Genomic DNA, 24,069 nt, shown 5'->3' on the forward strand with positions numbered 1-24,069 from the left:
GAATAAATACAGGTGCTTCCTATGGTAAAGGCTGAAGGCAAGGAAGATTTCTGGACAAGGAGACCATTTAGAAATTGGAGAGGTTTACAGGTATTCTCTCCTCAGTCACCTGAATAGGTTTGCGGATTGCTGAATGGCTGGACAGTCCTAGCAAACCAGCTTGTCAAAAAGGAAAGAGGTGAGGGGGCCTCATGTCACTCCTCCAGCTTCTCCACTTCCTAACCCACCAACTTAACTTTGCCTTTTTTCTAAGCAGGTGGGCATAACTCGCCAAATATCAGCCGCTGTTTTCTAAGAATCACGTCCAAAGGCAGTATGGGAAATAAACACAATGCTAGAAGTTGGACTGTTGCTTTGCAGCATGCCAATCTCCTTGTTTTTTAAAGCAAAAAAAAGTTTAATTATGAATTATTTTTTAAAATTAAAATCAGGTGGATAAGAAATCTGTTGTGGATCAAGAGAGCTGTCTCCTACAACCTCCACTGCAAACTCCTAGTAGAAATTTCTTCTAAAGCAATACTGATTTTTCTTTGGCTCAAGTATAAATTTTGCATAATTTATGCTTTGGTTGCCTAAACTAGGCTAAAACACTTTTGCCTTTTTTCCTGAAATCTTTACCAAATTCTTTTAATTTTTAAAAACATTGATAAAGTGCTGCATGTTTTATTTCAAAAGAGCTGATGTCCTGGCTAAAAGAAAAACCCAGTTAAAACTGTAGATATTAGAACTCAAGCATGACCTCAAATTTAGTTCATCTTCCAGAGAATTTAAAAGGGCCAAAAGCATCACTTATCTAGCAGGTTTCCAGCTGGAGAAACAATGAAAAAAAAACAATGATTTTGGCATACTAGAGAATATAAATTCACTTTCTTTATGAGGCATTTTGTAGTAGCTTTCTTGATGCCTGTAAAAACAGGACAGACTCCAAGTTCGCTTTCATATTTTTACTGTAATGTAGTTTTCAGTAAAATGACTATATTAAAGATGTATACTCTACAGAAATGCTTATGTCATTTGCACGAGGGACATTTGCTTCTAACATCCCACAAATAATACCTGTTTCTACCCAACCCGAAGGATGTGGGTGGAGTGGATGGGATACAAAAGACAAATTTGAAACTCTGGCTCTTTTTTAGATGTATTGGACACTTTTAGATTCACCCCACCCCTGTGGATGTGCTTTTTCCTTCCATTATTCATCAATGAAGGATGATTGGTGGAGAAGGGTCACTGCGGCAGCAGCCAAAAAGGCTAATACAATCCTTGGTTGTACAAACAGAGGCATCAGATTAAAATCACATGAAGTTTTAGTACTAATTTATAAATCCTTAGTAAGACCACATCTGGAATATTGCATCCAGTTTTGGCCACCACATTACAAAAAAGATGTTGAGACTTTGGAAAAAGTGCAAAGAAGAGCAACTAAGATAATTAAGGGCCTGGAGACAAAAACATACGAAGAACGGTTGCAGGATTTGGGTTTGGCTAGTGTAGAGAAAAGATAACAGTATTCCAATATTTGAGGGGCTGCAATAAAGAAGAGGGGGGTCAATTTATTTTCCAAAGTACCAGAAGCCAAAACAAGAAACAATGGATGGAAACTAATCAAAGAGAGAAGCAACCTGGAATTAAGGAGAAACTTCCTGACAGTGAGAACTATTAACCAGTGAAATCCCTGCCTCCAGAAGTGGGTGCTCCATCACGGGAGGTTTTTAAGAAGAAACTGGACCACCACTTTTCTGAAATGGTATAGGGTCTCCTGCTTGAGCCAAGGGTGGAATTAGAAGACTTCCAAGGTCCCTTCCACCTCTATTCTGATTGATTGAGAAGTATGAAGATAACCTTGAAGAAGGAATCAAGGGCAGTTAGGTAAACACCAGTTTTGTCCTGAAAAGGAGGAACAGGTGAGAAATAAATTCAAGATGGCCCTTCCTTGATTCTCCTCAGTATAAGAGCAGGGGGAGAGAAAATCTGTCAGGTTTTCAAAGACTCTTCTGGTATTATTTTGGTGGACTCTATTTCCTGACTTGTCCATCCTGAAGGACTGATATGACTCTACCTTTGATATGCTGTACTTGCATACTTTTGTCGTCCATTAGTTTAAATATCAGCTCTTTGTGTATTTTTACTAAGTGTGGATAAGTTACAGCTAGATTCACTGGTAGAAACTTAATAATATAAGTCTTAATAAAGGACTTAAGAATTATTAAGGTAGCATCTAAGAATATTGGTAGTTCAAAGAAGGGTGTTTTTTTTTGTAAAATTAGGATGTCCAGGTACAATAATTTCAATAGTTCCAGTTATCAAGGAAATCATTTAAGTATTACTCTGAGGCTCCAATCACAACTGGTATAACAATGGACTTCTTTTTCATAGGTGTTCAACTTTGATCTGCAAGTCTGGGTACTTTGTAATTTTCTCCAGTTGTTTTTCCTCAATCCTAGCATTGCCTGGAATAGCAACAGCAATGAACCAGATTTGCTTCTTTTCAATAACTGTTGTGTCAGGCATGTTACGAACACGATGTCTATTTTAATCTTAAATCCCATTAAGATCTTAACCTGCTCATTTTCCAAAACTTCCTCAACTCAATGGTCCTAGTAGGTTTCGCTATATTTAGGTCCAAACCTCGGGGAAAATTTCCTATTAATAAATTAGGTAACTTGGTCATGATGCTGCTTATACTGTAAGTTTGTGAAATATTGCTGCACTCACTGATCAAATGGTTAATCATTTCATCCTTTTCACCACAAAGGTGGCATTTACTGTTGCTTGTTACATGTTGAATTTTTGCCTTCATGAAAATAGTTGGCAAAACTTGTTTTTGAGCTGCTAAAAATAAAACCTTTCTTTCTTTCTTTCTTTCTTTCTTTCTTTCTTTCTTTCTTTCTTTCTTTCTTTCTTTCTTTCCTTCCTTCCTTCCTTCCTTCCTTTCTTTCTCTTTCTTTCTTTCTTTCTTTCTTTCTTTCTTTCTTTCTTTCTTTCTTTCTTTCTTTCTTTCCTTTTCTTTTTTTTAAGAAAACACTCCTATCTTAACCAGCTCCATGTGGGTCTTATGAAGATCTTTTCATTAAGGCTGTGGAATGTGGTTTACCATGTTGGTCCAATATCGTGGGAGATGTTTCTCTACCTCTCTGTCAAGGTCTGGAGTGACCCTAAGTCCCACAGGGAGCTTCCACAGTTGGTGTGTGTGTGTGTGTGTGTGTGTGTGTGTGTGTGCGCGCGCGTCTTAATCCTGGGTCTCCCTCACCCTAATCCAGAACCTGCACTATTTTTCCACCTGGGAAGAAAAATGGTCTGGGAGGGGGATCACCCAGGAAGTTTGAGGGGGGACTTGAACCTGGGTCTTCCCGTTCCTGGCCCAGTCCTTTCCCTCTACACTATCCTGTTTTTTTTTCGATCTGTCATTCACACACACACACACACCCTGCATTCAAGGAACTGCAGATTTAAGTGCAGTATAAGTTCAAGGGGGTCTATCACAGCATTATGCCCTCCATTTTTGTTGGTTGAGTTGAGAGAGAAGGACTTGTCTTTCCATGATTGAGTGGGGAGTAGAATCTGGGTTGTCCCACTCCTAGTTCATCACCTTTCACCCTGCTCCAGGGCCGAGAAAGAGAAACTGGCCCAAAGTCGTCACCCAGCTGACTTCTGTGTCCCATACAGAATAGAACCTGCATCTTCCTTTCCCTTCTCCAGTAGGCCAACCTGGGTCTCATCTGTATGCCACTCTTCTTTCTTTCTTTCTTTCTTTCTTTCTTTCTTTCTTTCTTTCTTTCTTTCTTTCTTTCTTTCTTTCTTTCTCTCTCTCTCTCTCTCTCTCTCTGTGCGTGTGCGTGCGTGTGTGCACCTATAGGTTGGCAGATACAGATTGACAGATATAGAGATAGAGCTAAATAAATACACACTGAAAGAGAGAGAGAAGGATGCATGCATTAGCAGACAACGGAGTTTCCAAACAGAGAACCAGCCACTGACTAGTGAACAATCAATGAATCAGGTTGAACCTATGTTGAGTGTCTCCTACTGCCTCCTCTATTCTGACCCACAACTGCAGGGATGAGCTGTCCAGCTTTTTTCACAGCTCTTGTTTGGCTTTGGCTGCTGGAGGCCCTGCTCCAAAAGAGGAGAAGAGCCAGAAGAAAGATGAAGCCAGGACTCAAAGCCAGAGCAAATTTCATTTTAGTAAAGGCGATGGCACTCCCGTTAATTAAATACAATCACTATGGTGATTCTCTGTGGCTGAAATATTTGCTCCGCTTTTATTAAGATGACCGTTCCTTGGCTTCCTTCAGAAATCACGCTGGCTCTCTGAGCCTTCTAAATCCGCACCCTTGCTGTAATGGAACCAAATGCACAACACCCACAAATTCGGCAGCGTGGCAGGGTCTTTCTCTCTCTGTCTTGAGGTCTAGGACACGGGTTCCCTTCCATCATTCTGTCCGGGTTTCAATGGATTTTTCTCTTTTATTTCGCATGGGTGCAGAGCTAGGGAATACCTCAGACCACGTCCTTTTGGGGGGAGGGATAGCCTTGCTTTGCCATCAACTTAACAGTAGTTTTCCTAACGAGGCTGAATATTAGAGAGATTTCCAGGCCTCAGGAAACATTGGGGGTGACAAACAAGGTCAGCAACTCAGATGTTCAATTTTATTATTGCAAACCCTCTTGAAATAGGCTGAAGCGTGGGATTATTCTTTTTTTTTTAAATCCCATTTATATCCCGCCCTTCTCCAAAGACTCAGGGCGGCTCACAATCTAAGAAGCACAACTCAATGTGCTTAGCAATAGCTTTCATTCTATGCATATGCCTGCTTATTAGGGCTTTTGCCCCCCCCCCCAAGTGGCATTATTACAAAGTCATCTTATTGCCCCCAACAATCTGGGTCCTCATTTTACCTACCTGGGAAGGATGGAAGGCTGAGTCAACCTTGAGCCTGGTGGGACTCGAACCTGCACTAATTGCAGGCAGCTGGTGTTACTTAAGGAGGCATTAGCCCACTGCTCCACCAAGGCTCTTTTACCCCTGCTCTCCAATGCATCTTAGCCAATTTGTACAAAAAACTTACTGTAGTTAGAGTAGTATTTCTCAGCTTTGGCCACTTTAAGGTGTGTGGACCTCAACTCCCAGAATCCTGCAGCCACCATGCCAAAGCTGCCCAGGCTGAGAAGCACTGCGCTAGTGGTACATATCCTCAGTGTTGTCACCATGGCTTTATTAAGCTCTGATGTTCAAGCATTCAGGCGGGTATTTTTGAGTGGTTGAGAAGAGAATGCAACGACTCATTCTAATTGCAGCCCAAATGTCTAAAAGCAATGTGCATATTTTAAATGTAATTGCAAAATAAGGGGGTAAGGGAAGAGATTTCTGCCAGGAGTGTCTGGAGTGGGAATGAAATGAATCAGGGTGGTGGATGAAATTGTGTGACTGAAGCCATGTGCCCTGTCTTGTCCCATGCCCAGGCTGGCTGAAGTCATCTCCGATAAGGGAATATTTTCTTTCTTCTGGTACTGTCTAAGATGTGAAACTGGAAGAAGGCCTCTGCCCTGTATCAGTGGGGATGGATTGTTGTGACTGTGGTGCTAATCTGTAAACTATTAAACTTATTGTGTAAGATTGCCCACAATGTGAGTTCTCTAGTTCCTTAGAAAATCTGCACGAAGCAACACAAGAAACATCGCCTGGAGAGCTGAAATGGACATCCAGTTATGAGGCCAGTACCCCAGTAAAAGTTTTGTATATAATTACATGGATTGTGTCTATATGCTTACTTCTCCTCTGTCACATTCTCATCATATACTGAATAAATAATAATAATAATAATCCAAGAAGTGTAACATCAGTTATGTCTTACTGCTCATTCCTTTGGAGATGTTATGGGCACTGCAACAAATGAGAGAGGGGCAGTGGGCAGGATGGGGTCTGCAGGGGGGAGGACAGCCATGTTATTAAAACCCATTCCTTTTTAACATACACATACAATACACATAAAACGGGGTAAGGATTCTATGGTGTGGGTGCAGCCCCCTTTTGACTTTTTTGACCTCCCCACTCCATGAGCACCCCTGGAAGTCAAGATCAGTCATAGAGGCAGCCAATTTCAAGCCGGTAAATCTATCTTTCTTTCTTTCTTTCTTTCTTTCTTTCTTTCTTTCTTTCTTTCTTTCTTTCTTTCTTTCTTTCTTCCTTCCTTCCTTCCTTCCTTCCTTCCTTCCTTCCTTCCTTCCTTCCTTCCTTCCGGTACTACAACCACATGGAGAGAAGTAAGAAGTGGGGTACCACAAGGCTCCATCGTAGGCCCAGTATTCTTTAATATCTTCATAATTGACTTAGATGAGGGAATAGAAGGGAAACATCAAATTTGCAGATGACACCAGACTAGCAGAAATAGCCAACACCCCAGAAGACAAACTCAGGATCCAAAAACATCTTGACAAACTTGAACACTGGGCCCTATCCAACAAATGTGTTTCAATGTGGAGAAAAGCACAGTTTTACATTTAGGCAGTTAAAATCAAAGGTACAAGTACAGATTGGGTGAGACCTGGATTAAAAACAGTAACTGTGAGTGGGACCTTGGAGTCCTAGTGGACGATCACTTGACTATGAGCCAGCAATGAGCGGCAGCAGCCAAAAAAGCTAACACAACCCTGGGTTGTATAAATAGAGGCATAGAATCAAGATCACACGAAGTATTAGTGCTGCTTTATAAAACCCCAGTGAGACCACACCTGGAATACTGCAACCAATCATGGTTATCATACTACAAAAAGATGTTGAGACTTTGGAAAAAGTTCAGAGAAGAGCAACTAAAATGATCAAAGGTCTGGAAACTAAAACATATGAAGAAAGGCTGCAGGACTTGAGTTTGGCTAGTCTAAAGAAAAGAAGAAATAGGGGAGGCATGACAGCAGTATTCCAGTATTTGAGGGGCTATCACAAAGAAGAGGGCGTCAAACTATTCTCCAAAGCACCAGAGGACAAGACAAGAAACAATGGTTGGAAACTGACCAAAGAGAGAAGCAACCTGGAATTAAGGAGAAACTTCCTGACAGTGAGGACAATTAACCAGTGGAACAGAAGTTGCCTCCAGAAATCATGGCTGCTCCATCACTTGAGATTTTTAAGAAGAAACTAGACATTCACCTGTCTGAGACAGTATAGGTCTTCCTGCTTGAGCAGGGGGCTGGACTAGAAGACCTCCAAGATCCCTTCCAGCTTCTCTTCTCTTCTCTTCTCTTCTCTTCTCTTCTCTTCTCTTCTCTTCTCTTCTCTTCTCTTCTCTTCCCCCCCACCCTCCACCCCTTTCTCCTCTAGGAAGAAGAAGGGAAGGGCAACCCCCTTCTGAAAATCTTGCCAAGGAAACTGCAGGAACTGCTCCAGGGGGTTGCCAGGAAAACATGGACTCAAAGGCATTTTTTTTTTAAAAAAAAGAAGCTTTTGCTGACTCAAAGGCTACTAGAGATCACTTTCTCGGGAAAACGTTTCTAGAGAGCAAGAGATCAAATGATGCAGGAGAAAAAGTCAGGAAAATGACCTAGAGATAAGAGTGGATGGAGGATACAAATAATTCTCAACTTACAACCAAAATTGAGCCCAAAATTTGTGTTGCTGAGATAACTGTTATGTGAATTTTTTCCCCATTTTACAACCTTTCTTGCCACAGTCGTTAAGTGAATCATTGCAATTCTTAAGTGAATCACTGCCATTAAGTTAGTTACACAGTTATTAAGTGAATCTGTCTACCCCCTTGACTTTGCTTGTCAGAAGTTTGCAGAAGACGATCACATGACCCTGGGTTACTGCAACCATCGTAAACACGTCAGTTGCCAAGCATCTGAACTTTGATCACATCCACAACAGCACTACATCCACATGCAGAGAAGTTAGCAGTGGGGCACCACAAGGTTCCGTCTTAGGCCCAGTACTCTTCAATATCTTCATAAACGACATAGATGAGGGACCTGAAGGGGAACTCATCAAATTTCCAGATGACACCAAACTGACAGGAGTAGCCAACACCCCAGAAGACAAACTCAGGGTCCAAAAAGATCTTGACAAACTCGAACAATGGGCCCTATCCAACAAAATGGACTTTAATGTGGAGAAAAGCAAGGTTTTACATTTAGGCAGGAAAAACCAAAGGTACAAATACAGACTGGGCAAGACTTGGCTTAAAAACAGTAACTGAGAGGGACCTTAGAGTCCTAGTGGACGATCACTTGACGATAATCAGCAGTGTGTGCAGCAGCAACCAAAAAAGCTAATACCATCCTGGGTTATATAAAAAGAGGCATAGAATCAAGATCACGCATAGTATTAGCACCGCTTTACAAAGCCCTAGTAAGACCACACCTGGAATACTGCAGCCAGTTTTGGTCACCATATCACAAAAATGTTGAGAGTTTGGAAAAAATTCAAAGAAGAGCAACTAAGATGATCAAAAGCCTGGAAGCTAAAACATACGAATAAGGGCTGCGGGACTTGGGTTTGGCTAGTCCACAGGTCTGCAACCCGCGGCTCTGGAGCCGCATGCGGCTCTTTCAGCCATCTCCTGCGGCTCCCAGTCCTCTGCCATGTGCAGTCCAAAAAAAGGGGGGGGACTAAAAAAGTTCAACCAATCAATTCAAATATGCAGGGTAGGTGCATATCTCGCCTTGGCTCCACTCTTCAGTCAAACCCTGTTCTGCCCATGCGCGCATGTATGCACATGTGCACACATTTTTTGCGGCTCCCAGTTTTTCCTTTTGTGAGGGAACCGGTTCCGAGTGGCTCTTTCACTGTTTCAGGTTGCTGACCCCTGGGCTAGTCTAAAGAAAAGAAAAAATAGGGGAGACATGATAGCAGTGTTCCAGTATCTGAGGGGCTGCCACAAGGCAGAGGGAACCAGGTTGTTCACCAGAGCACCAGAGGGAAGGATGAGAAACAACGATTAGAAACTGATCAAGGAGGACTTCCGGTGGCTGCGCGGCGCCGGAGACAGCCTTCCTGGGCTGCCCGCGGCTCAGCTGAGTGATTTTCGCCCGAAACAGCGCCGATCAGCTGTTCGGGCGAATTTGAAGCCCCCTCCTCGGGAGAAGAGGAGGGGGTGAGGCCCCAGGTAGGGGTCGAGTTCTCCGGGGCCGCCTGAGCTTGTAGCTTGGGCGGCTGAAGGATTGAACTCCCCCGTAGCCTGGGTCGCTCCCAGCTGGCCAGCGCCTCTGCTCCTGATTTCTTGGAGCAGAGCCAGGCGTCTGCGACCACCCCTGCCTGAAGGAAGGACTATGGAATAAAAAGAGCAGGCAGAGCGGTACAAGAGGAAAAGGTGAAGAGGATTATTTTATTTTACTCTCGAGCTTGATGGACTTTTTAAACTTAAAGTGAAAGTGCGTCACAATTGAAAGTAAAAGATGGCGGCTAAACCTCCCCCTAAAACTCTTCGGAGTGCTGGAACTTCTCCGGTGCAACAATCATCATTGCAGGCATTGCATCCTCCTGATGTATTGACATCGAAGGATTTACAAGATGCTCTTGAAAAACATACCCAGGTAATTTTGGAATCAATGGGTGATAAATTTGCACAGATGGAGGAGAAATTGGAGAAGTTGGAGGAGAGGATGGAGGAGAGGATGGAACAGAAGTTCAGTGTGATGAAGGTAGACATTTTGTCTTCAGTGTATAAAGTGGCTGAATGTGTGGAAGATTTGGAGGAAAAAGTGGAAGATTTGACTCAAAAGAATGCCATATTAGAAGCAAAAGTATTGGAGAATGAAGATTTAAGAGACAAAATGGATAGAGAATTGAGTCTTGCTCAATATTTCCAGATGCAGTTTGCCATTAGAACAGACATGTCAAACACAAGGCCCGGGGGCCGGATCCGGCCCGTGAAGTGGTTTCATGTGGCCCGCGATGCCATCCTGGAAACAGTGAGGGAACGGCCCCCACTGCCTTGGCCCTGGCCCAGAGACCCTCCTCCTGCCAGAGACCCTCAGATCTGTCCCACTCCTGTCCGGGCCCCCATAGGCACCCTTGATGCGAACGATGTAGAGCTGGCCACGCCCACCCAGTAGGCCGTACGCACTCTAGCCACGCCCACCCAGTAGGCCACACCCACCCTGGCCATACCCACCCGGCCCCCTGAGGGCAACCGCAATGCTGATGCGGCCCTCAATGAAATTGAGTTTGACACCCCTGCATTAGAATCAGAGGTTTAAAGGAGAATATTAAGGAAGATCTAAAGCAGCTGGTTTCTGAGGCTCTCGAAGTGGTATTGAATCAGCCAGCATCTGAAATAAAAGGAGGCATGGATAAAGTGTTTCGCGTGAACTCATGGATTGCTAGACAGAGAAAGTTGCCTAGAGATGTGGTGGTTTATTTTGCAAAAAGGGAAATTAGAGATGAAGTTATACAAGCTGCCTATGATACTAAAGTTGTGATTGCTGATCAAGAAGTTCTGGTTCTAAAAGAAATTCCTCCAAAGATTTTAAGGAGAAGGAAGGATTTTACATTTCTTGTGCAAGAGCTCAAGCAACGAGATATAAGGTTCAGATGGGAGATCCCAGCTGGGTTGATGGTGATGCATGAAGGTAAAAGGTACCGTCTGGTTACTGTGATGCAAGCGCGTGATTTTTACAATAATGTTTTAAAAGCAACCCCATTAACACTTCTGGAAGCTGCAAAGGGATCTGGAGAAGGAGAACATCAAGAGGCTGAAGATGGACAGACAGAGGAGAATGGTGCTGGAGGAGATCAAGTTACAACTTCTTTGGATGATCCCAGAGAACAGAGGGTGACGCGTGCTGCTTTAAAACGATCAAAAAAGATAAAAGAACAAGATCAGCAGAAGTCTATGGAACTTTCACAACGTACTTACAGCCAAGCAGTGGGAGGTGGGAAAAGATTTGGGTGAGGAATGTAAAATTTACACAAGCTTGAAATCTATGAGAGAATTTTTACAAAATGTTTTATGGATGGCATTTAGATCTTAAAAAGCTAAGTATGTATCTGAATTATTAGCCTAAATGTTGGAGGTGCGGTGATGAAGACGTAATATATTTTCATATATGGTGGATTTGTAAAAAGGTTAAGGCTTTTTGGATAAAAGTCTGGTGGAACATACAGAAGATTTTTAAACGGAGGTTAAAGTTTTGTCCGCAACTTTTTGTTTTGTTTTGTTGGGAATAATTACAGATGTTACAGTTGTGGACACTAAGTTGATGTTGAATTTAATTAAGGCAGCAAGACTTTTGATAGGTCAGTACTGGAAGAAAGAGGCTGCCGACCATAGAAGAGTGGACTTTAAAGGTTTCCGACCTGGTTGAAATGGCGAAGATTTCGGCCTATTTGAAAGATTACTTGCAAGAACGCTATATTATGGAAGGGAGAAAATGGATTGAGTTTATCCAGAATAAGTATAGGGTTAAGAAGTTTCATGTAGTATTTGAATAAGTCTTCTTTCTTTTTTTCTTTTTCTATCTTAGTTTTTTTATATATATTTAATATTATTAAGGTTTGTTTTATCCTATATAAGCTAGAGAGTGATAGATTTTAGAGTTTATGGTTGTTAGTATATGGTTGTTTATGATTGTTTTTTTTATATATACCTTGTATTTAGCTCTGGGAAGTGGGGGGGAGGGGGGGAGGGGGGAGAGGAAGGGGGGGAGGGAGAAGGGAGGGGGAGGGGGGATTTTTAAGGGAAAAATTGTATGTTAAAACTTTTCAATAAAAAAAAAGAAACTGATCAAGGAGAGAAGCAACCTGGAATTAAGAGAAACTTCCTAACAGTGAGGACAATCAACCAGTGGAACAGCTTGCCTCATGGGCATTCCATCACTGTAGATTTTTAAGAAGAGGCTAGACAGTTGCTTATCTGAGATGGTATAGGTCCTCCTGCTTGAGCAGGGGGCTGGACTAGAAGACCACCAAGATCCCTTCCAGCTGTATTCTATTCTATTCTATTCAGGCGGGGAGTGGGGGGAACCAAAAGATCCAACTGAAAGAATCTGGAGAAATAGAGAGGAAATTAGGATTTAAACTCCAATTTACCTGTCTCCTTCAGGGTTTCTGTAGGTCTGGAACAGCTGCCAAACTTGGCATTAGAGAGTCTCAGAGTGTAAAATACCTGTTGCAAACATTCTTACTTACTCTGTTTAGCCTACTCATTAATAGAAGCTGAATAGTAATTCATTAGTAATAATAGTTCATAGATCATGATAATGACTGTAGAATGTGTGGAATGAAACAAGGAAATAGGAGACTGGAGTTTGCTCTGCTGTGAGCTGCAGCGGAAGAGAAGAACATTTCTTCTTCATTCACCTAATGGGGTGGCTCAAAGGCGCCCATCTCCTTGAGATGGGTAAATCAAATCAGTTGCCTCTACGCAGGGAGATGGTCCAAAAAGTCAAGATGATGGCCACAATCACCCAAGTGATGGTCCCAACTCTTTTTATGCATGTTGCTGGGACTTCAACCATGCAATTGACTTTTTGGTTACCCCACGGAAACTCCCTATTTGGACTGGTCATTTTCCCAGCCTTCTCGGTTGTCAGCACTTCAAGGTAGACCAGAGTAAGAAATCAATGCCATGTACGTCAGCACTACTTTTATTGTAAAGGTATAGCAACAATATCTTGCAAGTCTGAATGGGCTGCCCCCTCCCTCCCTTTATCTACATGAGAACTAGGGTAGGGTTTGTCTAAGACATTTTCTCACGTTACTTTCTTGGCCCAAACTCAGGTCACTTTTATCTGACCATTGCCTTGACAGCCTCCCTCAGGGCCATTCCCTCTGCCCTCTACAGTTACGTTCTTCTTCAACAGTTGGTCATTTAAAATATTCACATTCGTATGGAAATTCAGCATTTCCCTAATTTACCTTTCACCATCCCTAATTTATGTAGCTCGGCTAACATTTGTAAGGTGACGACTGGCGTCAGGAAAATGTCCAGCCCCCCTCCCCCCCAGCCTGGAAATAGGTTCAGGTTTGTATCCCTAAATTCAGGGAATGGGAACTGAACAAGGTCATGTTGCATTGCAAGCGGCCCAGAGTGCCTGATAGAGGAAATGGGCTGCATAAAAATGAAATAAGTAAGTAAATAAGCAAGTAAGGCAAACAAGTATCTTCCTTCGTCTCTGTTCCTTGAACCACAAATGAACCCCTCGATATCTTGGAACGGAGATGCATCTTCAAAGTAAGTAAAATGGGAATTCTCCAGATAGAATTCCTGGAAATCCCAAAATGGTATCATAGTATGATCATAGTTTGGCACAAACTCCTCTGAATTTCCCTGGTCTCTGACTTCCCTGATTTGACCTGAGTCAAGTGTCCTTGACCTGACTATGATCCTACAAAAGCAATACTCCCATTATCCCCATCCAGGATGGCCCGCAGCTGGGGAATTGCAACAAGGAACCTAAGCATATCTGAAGATCTCCATGGAAGGAAGGCAGCAGTGGTCCTCTGCCCACCTCTTTCCCCCTGTAATAAATCAAGGAGGTGGTGCCCTCGGGATGAGTTTTCATCAGGTTTCTCTCCAGGCGTTGCCAAAGCAATGATCAACACAGTTGCCTGTCTCCAGGTTCCCCTGTAAAAGCTTTGACACTTTCCCCTCCAACCTGGAATCAGAGTTTCCACCAGCAGCTGGAACAGCTGTGAAGATCATTACGCCAAGAAAGGTTGCCTGGGAGGTCTCTGGGCACAGAGAGAAATGGGTGGAGAGTTAAGGAGGCTCCTGTTCCATTCCTTGCAACCTCAGCAGGCAGTTGGAGGAGAGAAGCAAGAGGAGGACAGGGTATGAAGCAAAGGAAGTGAAACTGGCATGGAGAGGCAAGGGTGCACTTTTAGATTAGTGGCAGACAAACCATAGTTTGTTGGGATGCTTTAAGCACACTTTATTTTAAGGCTTACCCCTATTGTCCCACTGGGCTGCTTCAGAGGCAACAAAAGGAGCTTCCTGTTTCCTAAACTTTCACAGGGACAAAGAATTCGCAAGTACTGACTCCCTTGTTTTATCTGCTGGTTGTCTGAACTCACAGAATTTGCGATTCCTTTTAACAATAGTTAATCTATTATGGGAACTGAAGTTTGAGTTCACCTCTTCTAGGGAGAGGAGGAAGAGAAGAACTTCTGATGCTAATCAATGGGTCTCCTGCCCTTTTGGACTAATGTACACATATGGAATTCCAGCAACATATCATGGGCACCTTCACAAAATGGTGGCCAGTTGCAAAACACCAATAGACCATCCAATTTAAGTTACGTTTCTTTGCAGAAATCTCCCTACAGCTTCTGTTTTCTAAACAGAGGGCCCCACTTCCAAGGAAAGGCTCATTTTTTTATGTTCTGAGAACATTTGGGACCCTGACATATTCTGGAAAATAATGATGGTACTGGAAGTATGGACTGTGCAGCCCTCGTTTCTTTTTTAACATCAAAATATCTCTTTAAAATGAACCCGAGGAATGCCATAGGGAAATGTTTCTCAACTTTGGCACGTGGGAAAATCTGGGTGATAAGTGTCCACATGCTTTCAAGCTCCCAAAGTTTGAGGCACTGGCATAGGAGAAAGTTGTGGGTTATTAGGACCATGAGGTCTGCCAAACATCCAACAACAGATAATTCTGCTGTAATTAAATAGGTTCCCAGGTTCCAGAAGAGGCCAACTACATGACGATTGCATGTCGGTCAATGGAGTTCAGGTCCTGGTACATGACATCAGTTTATGGATGTGATCGCCTATCCTGAGAGGACGGAGTCCAACCTTGATACTTCAAGGCTTTTAGGTGAGGCAGGTTATGGACCTTCAATGTCCAGTATGGATTCACGTATAAGAAGACCTTAGAATGAAATGGCTTCAGGGGTTCTATTTCAGAACATATATTCTTAATTTCCTGCAGCAAGTTGTAGAGCATTTATCCTTGGATGTTGGATATTCTGCTCACACGTAAACAGTTCTGGGCCTAAATAAACAGAAATAAACAGCAGAAGCCAAAAGATTTTCAAGACTTTGCCAGTTGCCTTTGGCTCTCAGTGTCTTCTGGCACCATCTGATGAAGGAGATTCGGGCGGGGGGGAAACCCATAGAAGTTCCTGAATCCCTAAAGGTTCTTTTTGGACAGCCTGGGGAACTATCAGCTTTCCACTCTCTTCTCTGTGTCGCTTGAGGCCAAAGAACTCCAGGAGAGGAGATGCAGCTGATTTGAAAGCCCAGATTAGGGAAATCGCTCAGTTTCCAGCTAGTAATGAAGCCCAGGCCTGCTCCAATCGGACAGGTGGGCTGGCTCAGAGCAAAATCCCTGGCCAATTGCGAGGCTGCCGGGGCTTAGCGTCATTTATCACCCTTGGCGAAGAGACATCTGGCTTTGGGAGAGGACTGTTCTGTGGGAGGTGCCCTGAAACAGGGCCCAGCCAGGTTTCTGTGACAGATTTCAGTTTCCAGCTTTCCATTAGGGTTTCAAGTCAACAATTCATTAGTGAAACGGCTTGCCTTTGGAATTTGTGGGTGCTCCATTGCTTGAGGTTTTTAAGAAGAGACCAGACAGCCATTTGTCTAGAATGTTAGAGGGCAGGGGTGGGCAACCTTGGCGACTTGTAGGCTTCAACCCCCAGAATTCCCCAGGCAGCCATTGTGGGAGTTGAAGTGCAAATGTTTTAACACTGCCAAAGTTGAACCCCTGGTATAGGGTTGGGCTAGAAGACCCCAAGATCCCTTTCAGCTCTGTTATATTGCTATTGTGTTTCGGCAAGGCAGAGAGTGGAGGAGTTTGCTGCCTGTTGAAAATAGAGCCCGATATCCTAAAACAAATAGAGACATTTGGACTTTCAGGAATAGAATAGAATAGAATAGAATAGAATAGAATAGAATAGAATAGAATATGGAATAGAATAGAATAGAATAGAATAGAATAGAATAGAATAGAATAGAATAGAATAGAATAGAATAGAATAGAACAGAACAGAACAGAACAGAACAGAACAGAATAGAATAGAACAGAACAGAACAGAACAGAATAGAATAGAATAGAATAGAATAGAAATACAGAATAAAATAGAAATACGGAATAGAGTAGAGTAGAGTGGAGTGGAGTGGAGTGGAGTGGAATGGAATAGAATAGAATAGAATAGAATAGAATAGAATAGAATAGAATAGAATAGAATAGAATAGAATAGAATAGAATAGAATAGAATAGAATAGAATAGAATAGAATAGAATAGAATAGAATAGAATAGAAATTATGGAATGGAGTGGTGGAGTGGAGTGGAGTGGAGTGGAATGGAATAGAATAGAATAGAATAGAATAGAATAGAATAGAATAGAATAGGATAGGATAGGATAGGATAGGATAGGATAGGATAGGATAGGATAGGATAGGATAGGATAGGATAGAATAGGATAGGATAGGATAGAATAGACAGATTGTAGAATATAATATAATAGAATAGAATAGAATAGACAGATTGTAGAATAGAATAGAATAGAATAGGATAGGATAGGATAGGATAGGATAGGATAGGATAGGATAGGATAGGATAGGATAGAATAGAATAGACAGATTGTAGAATATAATATAATAGGATAGGATAGGATAGGATAGGATAGGATAGGATAGGATAGGATAGGATAGGATAGGATAGGATAGGATAGAATAGAATAGTGATTTTTGCTCCAGGGAGACAACATACCTCCCTGGATTGTATGCCTGGTCTGTAGATGGATGATTCTGTTCCTTTGAGGATAGAATCTCCTATTACCAACACTCGCCTTCCTTTTCTGGGGGCTGCAATCTGGGCTGCTTTTCTGTTGTGTTTGTTGATGTGGCTTTTTAAGGGATATTTGAAGTGACTTTTTAGGGATATTTGAAGTTGTTTCTTTGCTAGGTGTCTGCATGTCTTCTTTGAGGGGGAGATTGTGGGTCTGCATGTTTCCATCTAGGGGGAGAAACTGATTGCTCAGTATTAATGGGGCTGCTTCTGATTGGGTTGGATTGGGCAGAAGGGTTTTGTTTGTTGTATGCTGTTTCTTTCTTTGAGTATTGTGTTTCCTTGTGTGTGTGACATACAGTCATGGCCGAAATTGTTGGCACCCCAGAATTTTTTCCAGAAAATCAAGTATTTCTCACAGAAAAGTATTGCAGGAACACATGTTTTGCTATACACAGGTTTATTCCCTTTGTGTGTATTGGAACACAACCAAAAAAGGGAGGAAAAAAAGCAAATTGGACATAATGTCAAACAAAACTCCAAAAATGGGCCGGACAAAATTATTAGCACCCTTAACTTAATATTTGGTTGCACACCCTTTGGAAAAAATAACTGAAATCAGTCGCTTCCTATAACCATCAATAAGCTTCTTACACCTCTCACCCGGAATTTTGGACCACTCTTCCTTTGCAAACTGCTCCAGGTCTCTCTTATTGGAAGGGCGCCTTTTCCCAACAGCAATTTTAAGATCTCTCCACAGGTGTTCAATGGGATTCAGATCTGGACTCATTGCTGGCCACTTCAGAACTCTCCAGTGTGTGTGTGTGTGTGTGTGTGTGTGTGTGTGTGTGTGTGTGTGTATGTGTTAGGTTTTTTTAAAAAAATAACATTCTCAATATTTAGCATAATGTCTGGGTTCATGTATTTTAAGAAAAAAATGACTAGGAGTTAATTAACCTAAACGATATGTTAATTAATCGCTCGATGGTCTTCTTGCTAATATCTATTCAAAGTTACATATCACATTCCTTCCTCTCTAACTCATTTTTCTGGCCATTGATAAAAATTATCCCATGTTGTAAAATACACTGAGCCTTCTTTCTCTTTTATCTTTAAGGTCAATCTGTCCATTTCTGCACACTCTAAAATTTTCTTAATTAATTCTTCTTCAGCTGGCAAACTTTCATTTCCCCAATGTTGGGGTGGTCCAGCCGCTCCTTGAGCACTTTTGGCAAAGGGGAAGCGTGAGCTTTCTGGCCTTGGGTTTCCACTGCCAGTTTGCTCTGAAACCCAGGAACCTTTCTGGATCAGAATCTGCTGCCATGTGTCCTACGCTCTGGAGTGAGGGAGAAGGTCTTGCTCCATACCTTTACTTTTCAGGTATTGAAACTGGCTGCCATCTGCCTCCCAAGATTTCTCCCATCAAAGCTACACAGAGCCAGTTTCCTCAACCTCTCCTTTAAAGTCTCCTTTGCACCTATTCCAGTGGGTGTGAATCCTTCTTAATGTGGTGGTGTCTGGGACTAGACTCTGAGCAAAGATGCAAGAGCTGATTCCCAGGCTGAGAAAGCTGGAGATGGTTATATCAGATAACACACAACTACAGGCCTCCCCAGGATCAGTTCAGAAACTTTCCTCTTTACCAGGATATAGGAAGGCAGAAATCCCTGTGTACATTTTCGTTCTAATGTACACAGGGATTTAAACTGAGAAGATTTTGGCTGCTGCAATTCTTGTATCTCTTCCCCTTTTATCTCAACAAATCTTGCTAAAAAAGAGTCTGAGAAAATTGCACTTGGAAAAGAATAACTTTTGATTTGGGGCAACTGCCAAAGAACCTGACAAATGAACAAAATCACACACTCACACAAGTCCAAGCACAGACATCTACAATAAATCAAAATGGTGGCAGGTGCATCATATTATTATACAGAAAATTGAATTAGGTAGTTCGCATTATGTTGAGATGATGCATTCTCCACTACTTATTCCCCCCTTGTTCCCCAACCTGAGGAAACCCAGGTCAGGGCTAATATCTGGAAGATATAATCTTAATAACTACTCATAACCCTACACATCATCTGTTGAAAAGGCTGACAGATTCTTGACCGCTTTTGCTGTTTCACCTGCTTCTGATTGGTGTTGGTTGGCTGCTTGGTTTTTCATCTCTGATACTCTTTTTCACTCTCTTCATTCTGTACTGATTTATGATGATTTTGATGAGTTTTATAATTGAAAACCAATTGGCACATTTGCACATGAGCCAGTGGGTTTGCTCAGCTGTCCAGTGAATCAACATGGCCCAGGCCGCCTTTGCCTTGAGACTGATCCTCAGAAGCCACAGAGGTCATCTAAACACCTTGACTAAGCCTAACTTACCACTGAAGAACCCCTAGAGGACTGAAGGAAAGAAGCCCACCCCCCTTCTTAAGGACCTTGTCTAGCACTAAACAATATCATATGACGGAAGGGCATTCAAGGAGATTTGCATGGACTCTCATGATCATGATGCTGAAGAAAACCCCATCTTGATGTGTGGACTTAGCTCTCGTGGGGCAGTGACCTTATATGCCTTGTGGAAAACAAGGCCACTTATTCAGAGTTAGACTCCCTCGTCTGATGCCTTCTGGTGGGTTGGCACGATGGCTCATCCATTCTCAATCAATACTGTGGCTAAGAATGAGAAGAATCTGTTTTCTCCTTTAAGGAAAACAATTGTCAGGCGTGAACAACCAGAATCACAGGTGCAGACTTTGAGCTAACTACTTTATTACTTTCTACCTATAATACAGGAATCTCCCCAGTCTGGCAGCCTACTCCTGGGAACAATTAGATCAGGCTCCAAATAACCTAGAGAGGGTTGGGCATAGTCCCTTTGTAGTTGCACAGTGACCCCAGGCTTAGCTCCATGCTTGATCCCTCCTGCTGGCCAGGCTGGGGGCTTCCCAACAATAATGCTCTGATTCCCATGTTACTAACATTGGCACCCCTTAAAAATCACAATGACATCAAAGTATTGGAACATTCATCCTGATGTCACTGAGCACAGAACACAATTTTGTACTTTGCGTTGGTTCATGTAACATGAGTGGTACAAATTTCATTATTGTATTAGATGTTCAATAACTTCAGGATACTCATGTCACCGCTTGCCTACCCCACAGTCATCTGCAGATATCAAAGACAAATTCAGAGACATAAATATCCCTCTTATAAAAATAAAAAACCCAATTTTGGGAAATGTCAGCTTTTTTATACAACCCCCCATGTTCTTCTGATGAATTAGATCCCTTGCTAGCTCATCTACGAAGCTCAAAGCAGTGCCTGTTATTTCACTTCTAAGGAACAGTGAAGTAGTTTAAGAAACATAGTTGGCTCATTTCTCTTAATATTCACAAGAATTCAGTGTTAGAAACAAGTCAGATCCTATAGCAGGTCAAACTTCAGAGGATCCAAGCAACAGCTGCTATGTCAAGTGGAAAATGCTGTGATTCAAATTCAGCATCTGTTTTTTGTCACTGGGAGTAAAAAACTTTGGCTCCATCGAAGTTGAGATCCTTTTTTTAAAGAAGAGTATGTCGATCTAATACATTATGCATGTTTTGTTGACAATTTTTCAACTATTTGATTTTTCAGCTATTCAACTATTCCCTCATATAACACATTTAGTTGGTTAGTTTCTTCAATCTACGAACTCATCTTTTATTTAGACTTTCCCTAATTTGCTTTCTTAAATTGCAAAATTCAGAGGACCAAGAATATGGAACAATATCTGTGCTCTGGTTTGATACATATATAAATGCAAACTGAATTAATTTGGCTCCCAGGTCATCCTTCTGTAAACCACTTCATCAGTGAATAAAGATTTCCTCCAAGGTGTAACATAAATATATAAACCCTACAAATATATTCTACACGTGTGTTCAGGTAATATATAAATACAGGTACTCCTCCACCATAATTGGGCCCAAAATTTCTATTGCTAAGCAAGATGGTTGTTAAGTGAGTTTTGCCCCATTTTACAATCTTTCTTGCCACTATTGTTAAGTGAATCACTTTAGTTGTTAAATAGTAACACGGGGTTGTTAAGTGAATGTGGCTTCCCCATTGACTTCGCTTGCCAGAAGGTTGTAAAACGGGATCACATCACCCCGGGACATTTGTCAATTGCCAAGCATCTGAATTTTGATCACATGGCCATGGGGATGTTGCCATGGTTGGAAGTGTGAAAAATAGTCCTGCCACTTTTTTCAGTGCCATTGTAACTTTGAATGGTCATTAAACAAATGGTTGTAATTCAAGGACTATCTGCATTCTATTTGTGTAATCAAATAAAAATGCGGTACTAGTGACACAGTTACTATTCCACAACCAACAGGATAAAAATGCAATAGTTTAGAGGACATGAGCATTCTCTTTCATTGCATGCCTGAGTCCAAGACGTTCTGAGTGCCTTTATTTTGCTCTCTTCCTTGCAGAAATTCCGGCACCCCTGCCGGGAGGTTATTAAAAATCTCAGTTCAAAAGAGGAGGAACCTGCCTTTTGTGAAGCACTGAAATAGCAAAGGAGAAACAGCTTCTTTTTAAAAGAATCATTAATCACCTGGTTGTCAAGGGAAGCCAGACCTTGAAATCCTAGTATGGGTGGCCTCTCAATGACCCTCCAATTCAAATTCACGAGGATTTTTCAACAGACGTTTAAGCAAAAAGGGTGGATTTCTAAGCAGACTTACGCAGTGTGTGCTGGAGATGATGACGGAGCTGGAGATGAAGCTGAGGCCGTCGTTCATGCTCACTTGAAGAGCAGCTTCCCTAAAACAAGGAAGGAGGGGAGAAATGACTTGTTGGGGAAAGACTCACAGTCCACTTCTTTTGAAAACGCAGCAGCATCTGGGCTGGTGCAGGTCCTTTCTATTGTAGAGAGACCGCCAAGTAGGTGGTCGTCAGATGGCTTGGGCTTTAGCTGTGAAGAACGGAAGTCTACCATCATATCTGCAGGGCCAACAAGCTGGAGAAGGCTACTCGATTTGCTGAATGACCAGAATAGCAACAGAACATGCCCTCCATGGCAGGCAGGAGCCAGCCTTCTAGATGGAGGGCACAGATGCTGCAATCAAAGCCCTGCCCCACTTCTGTAAGGGCGGTGGTGGGATTCAGCCAGTTCACACCACTTTGGCAGAACTGGTAGCTATTTTTTTAAAAAAAATATGTTTTATTGATTTTAACATAATATTTATTTTACCTTAATATTTGGTAAACAGCGTGTTGTCTAGGTTAGTATTTAAAAACAATCAATAACAATTAATTTCTATAATACTATAGTCCATATAATGGCTTTGCTTGATTTTCTCTTCTTCCAATAATATTCTCTTTGCCAACCTTAAATTAATACAGTTCTTATTATTTGAATAAATGACAATTAAATATAGACATTTTTCTCATGTTTCTGCAAAAAATAACCACATCAGTATAAGGCTTCTTTTTTAATTGATCATCTTGATTGCCTCATCATAGATCCTGTTTACAGAATTCTTATTTAAATTTGTTTTCCCCACAATATTCAAAGCATTCTTACTGGTTAAGATTTTCTTGAAACTAGTTACACTTAAGTATTTAAGTCTTTTTTCCTCATACAAGCCTTCTCAACACTTACATTTCTCATATCTTAAAAAAGGGGAAAAAATCAGAGAAAACATTTCTTTTATATACATCATCCCAACATTTATATATTTCTCATGCCAATAAACAAAACACAAAAGAAAAAAGAAAGAAAAAATACTATGTTACTTGAAGGGTTCATCCCTCTTAAACTAATCTTCATTTATTGTATATCCAAAATCTTTCTATTTCTTTAACCATACAAACAGATGTTTAATTTTTAAATATTCCCTCTGGTAAATCCCATCATCTAATTTCTTAATTCTCACTTTAGCCTTTTTTTTTGGCCAAACATCTTTCCTGATCAATATGCTTCGCTGAATCAAAGAATCTTTCCATAATCCTAAAAATGTTGTTGCAGGTACAAAAGGTAAAACAGGTAAGATGTCTTTATAGGAAGGTTTCACCCCTTTGTATTCACTGAGAATCTTCCTTCCTTTCTTGATTTTATTTACCATTTTTTGTCTCTCAAGTTCTTATAGTTTTCCTGGCAGAATCCATTTTGTCAACTCTTTTTTCTTGTCCTCAAACTTATTTTGTAATCTTAGAATATAGGTTACCTTTTCCATGTCCAGTATTTCCTGTATTTTTTTTTTCATCTGGGTTAAATCATACTTTCTTCTATTGCTAAATTCCATCTTGAAATCTCTCTCCTCTGTCTTGTATTCAGTTGTCTGTTTTTTCTGCTCACTCTTTGTTTTTATTTTCTGAGAATTTTTGTGTTGTAAAGTTAAATTGGAGATGTGTTCATTTATATTTTCAAAATTATTTTTAATTTCCTCGTGGTTTGAGATTATTGTTGTTTGGATTAGTTGCAACATAGCATAGATCTCCTTCTGGAAAGTATTTGTTTTTTTCTTGGTATATTCTTTCTGCAAGTCTCGAGTTTTCCATGATAGGTAAAAATCAGGGTTTTCCTTTCTCTGCAGACAGCTTTAAAGTCACAGTTAAATTGGTATTTGTAATCCAGAAAGGTCAATTCTTTTTTTTTTTAGAGTTTATAATTCTCACTTTGTAGATAGCCCAAAATGTTTTCTTTCTTTTTCATCATAGCTGTTCTCTGTTATTAAGACATTGAAGGTCACCAAAAACAAGTTAGCTTTTCCTGGGCTTTGCCAGTCCCTGTAATAAAGCAACTGCTGTTGTATATTTTCATCCACCACTAGATGTCAGCACCAGTCGATAATAGATAATTGTTTACTTCTATTTTCATGATTTAAAAGGAAAATCTTAACAGATTCCACCAATTTCAAACTTGTCCAAATTAAGTCTTATATTTATTTCATTTCAATATATTTCTGTTACCCCTGAAAAGTTTAATTCACCGCTTACATCTGTAGGAGGGTGGGGCAAAAATCCCCCCTTCTCATTTTCAGAGGCCTTTTGATTCTTGGGGTTTTTCTTTTTCTTTTTCCCAGGAAATCAATTTTCAAGTAGAAGAGAGAAAATCACTGTTCTTACCCAATTCCAAACACATTATTTACAGTCAGCTTAAAGTAGTGCTTTTGGGCTTCGGCTGCTTGTAGCTTGGGCTAGACTTTGAAGTTAAGCTAACCTTTCTTCTGCTGGTTCCTGGAGGGATTTTCCCAAACTGATTGGATCGGCCGCCATCTCTCCACAATCAGCGGAACTTCCTTCCTTCTTTGTTGCATCTACAGGGCAACTTCAGGCCCATTTAGGGTACCCTAGCAGGGAGAAATAGGCCGTAGGGAACAGAGCCCCGTGCTCCCTCG

General features: G+C 41.4%; 1 protein-coding gene across 1 annotated transcript in view; it reads right to left on the bottom strand.

Annotated features, from left to right (window-relative positions):
- ANTXR1 (ANTXR cell adhesion molecule 1) overlaps window positions 1-24,069 on the bottom strand; it is a gene marked incomplete at its 3' end in the record, with an annotated part of 168,815 nt that overhangs the window by 54,382 nt on the left and 90,364 nt on the right. The window contains exon 12 of the mRNA XM_083368341.1: window positions 21,412-21,490. Coding sequence (XP_083224467.1) covers window positions 21,412-21,490 — 79 coding nt within the window. The remainder of the gene's footprint in view (window positions 1-21,411; window positions 21,491-24,069) is intronic.

The sequence above is a fragment of the Vipera ursinii genome (genome assembly GCF_947247035.1).
Source record: "Vipera ursinii genome assembly, chromosome: 8".
NCBI classification, from domain to species: domain Eukaryota; kingdom Metazoa; phylum Chordata; class Lepidosauria; order Squamata; family Viperidae; genus Vipera; species Vipera ursinii.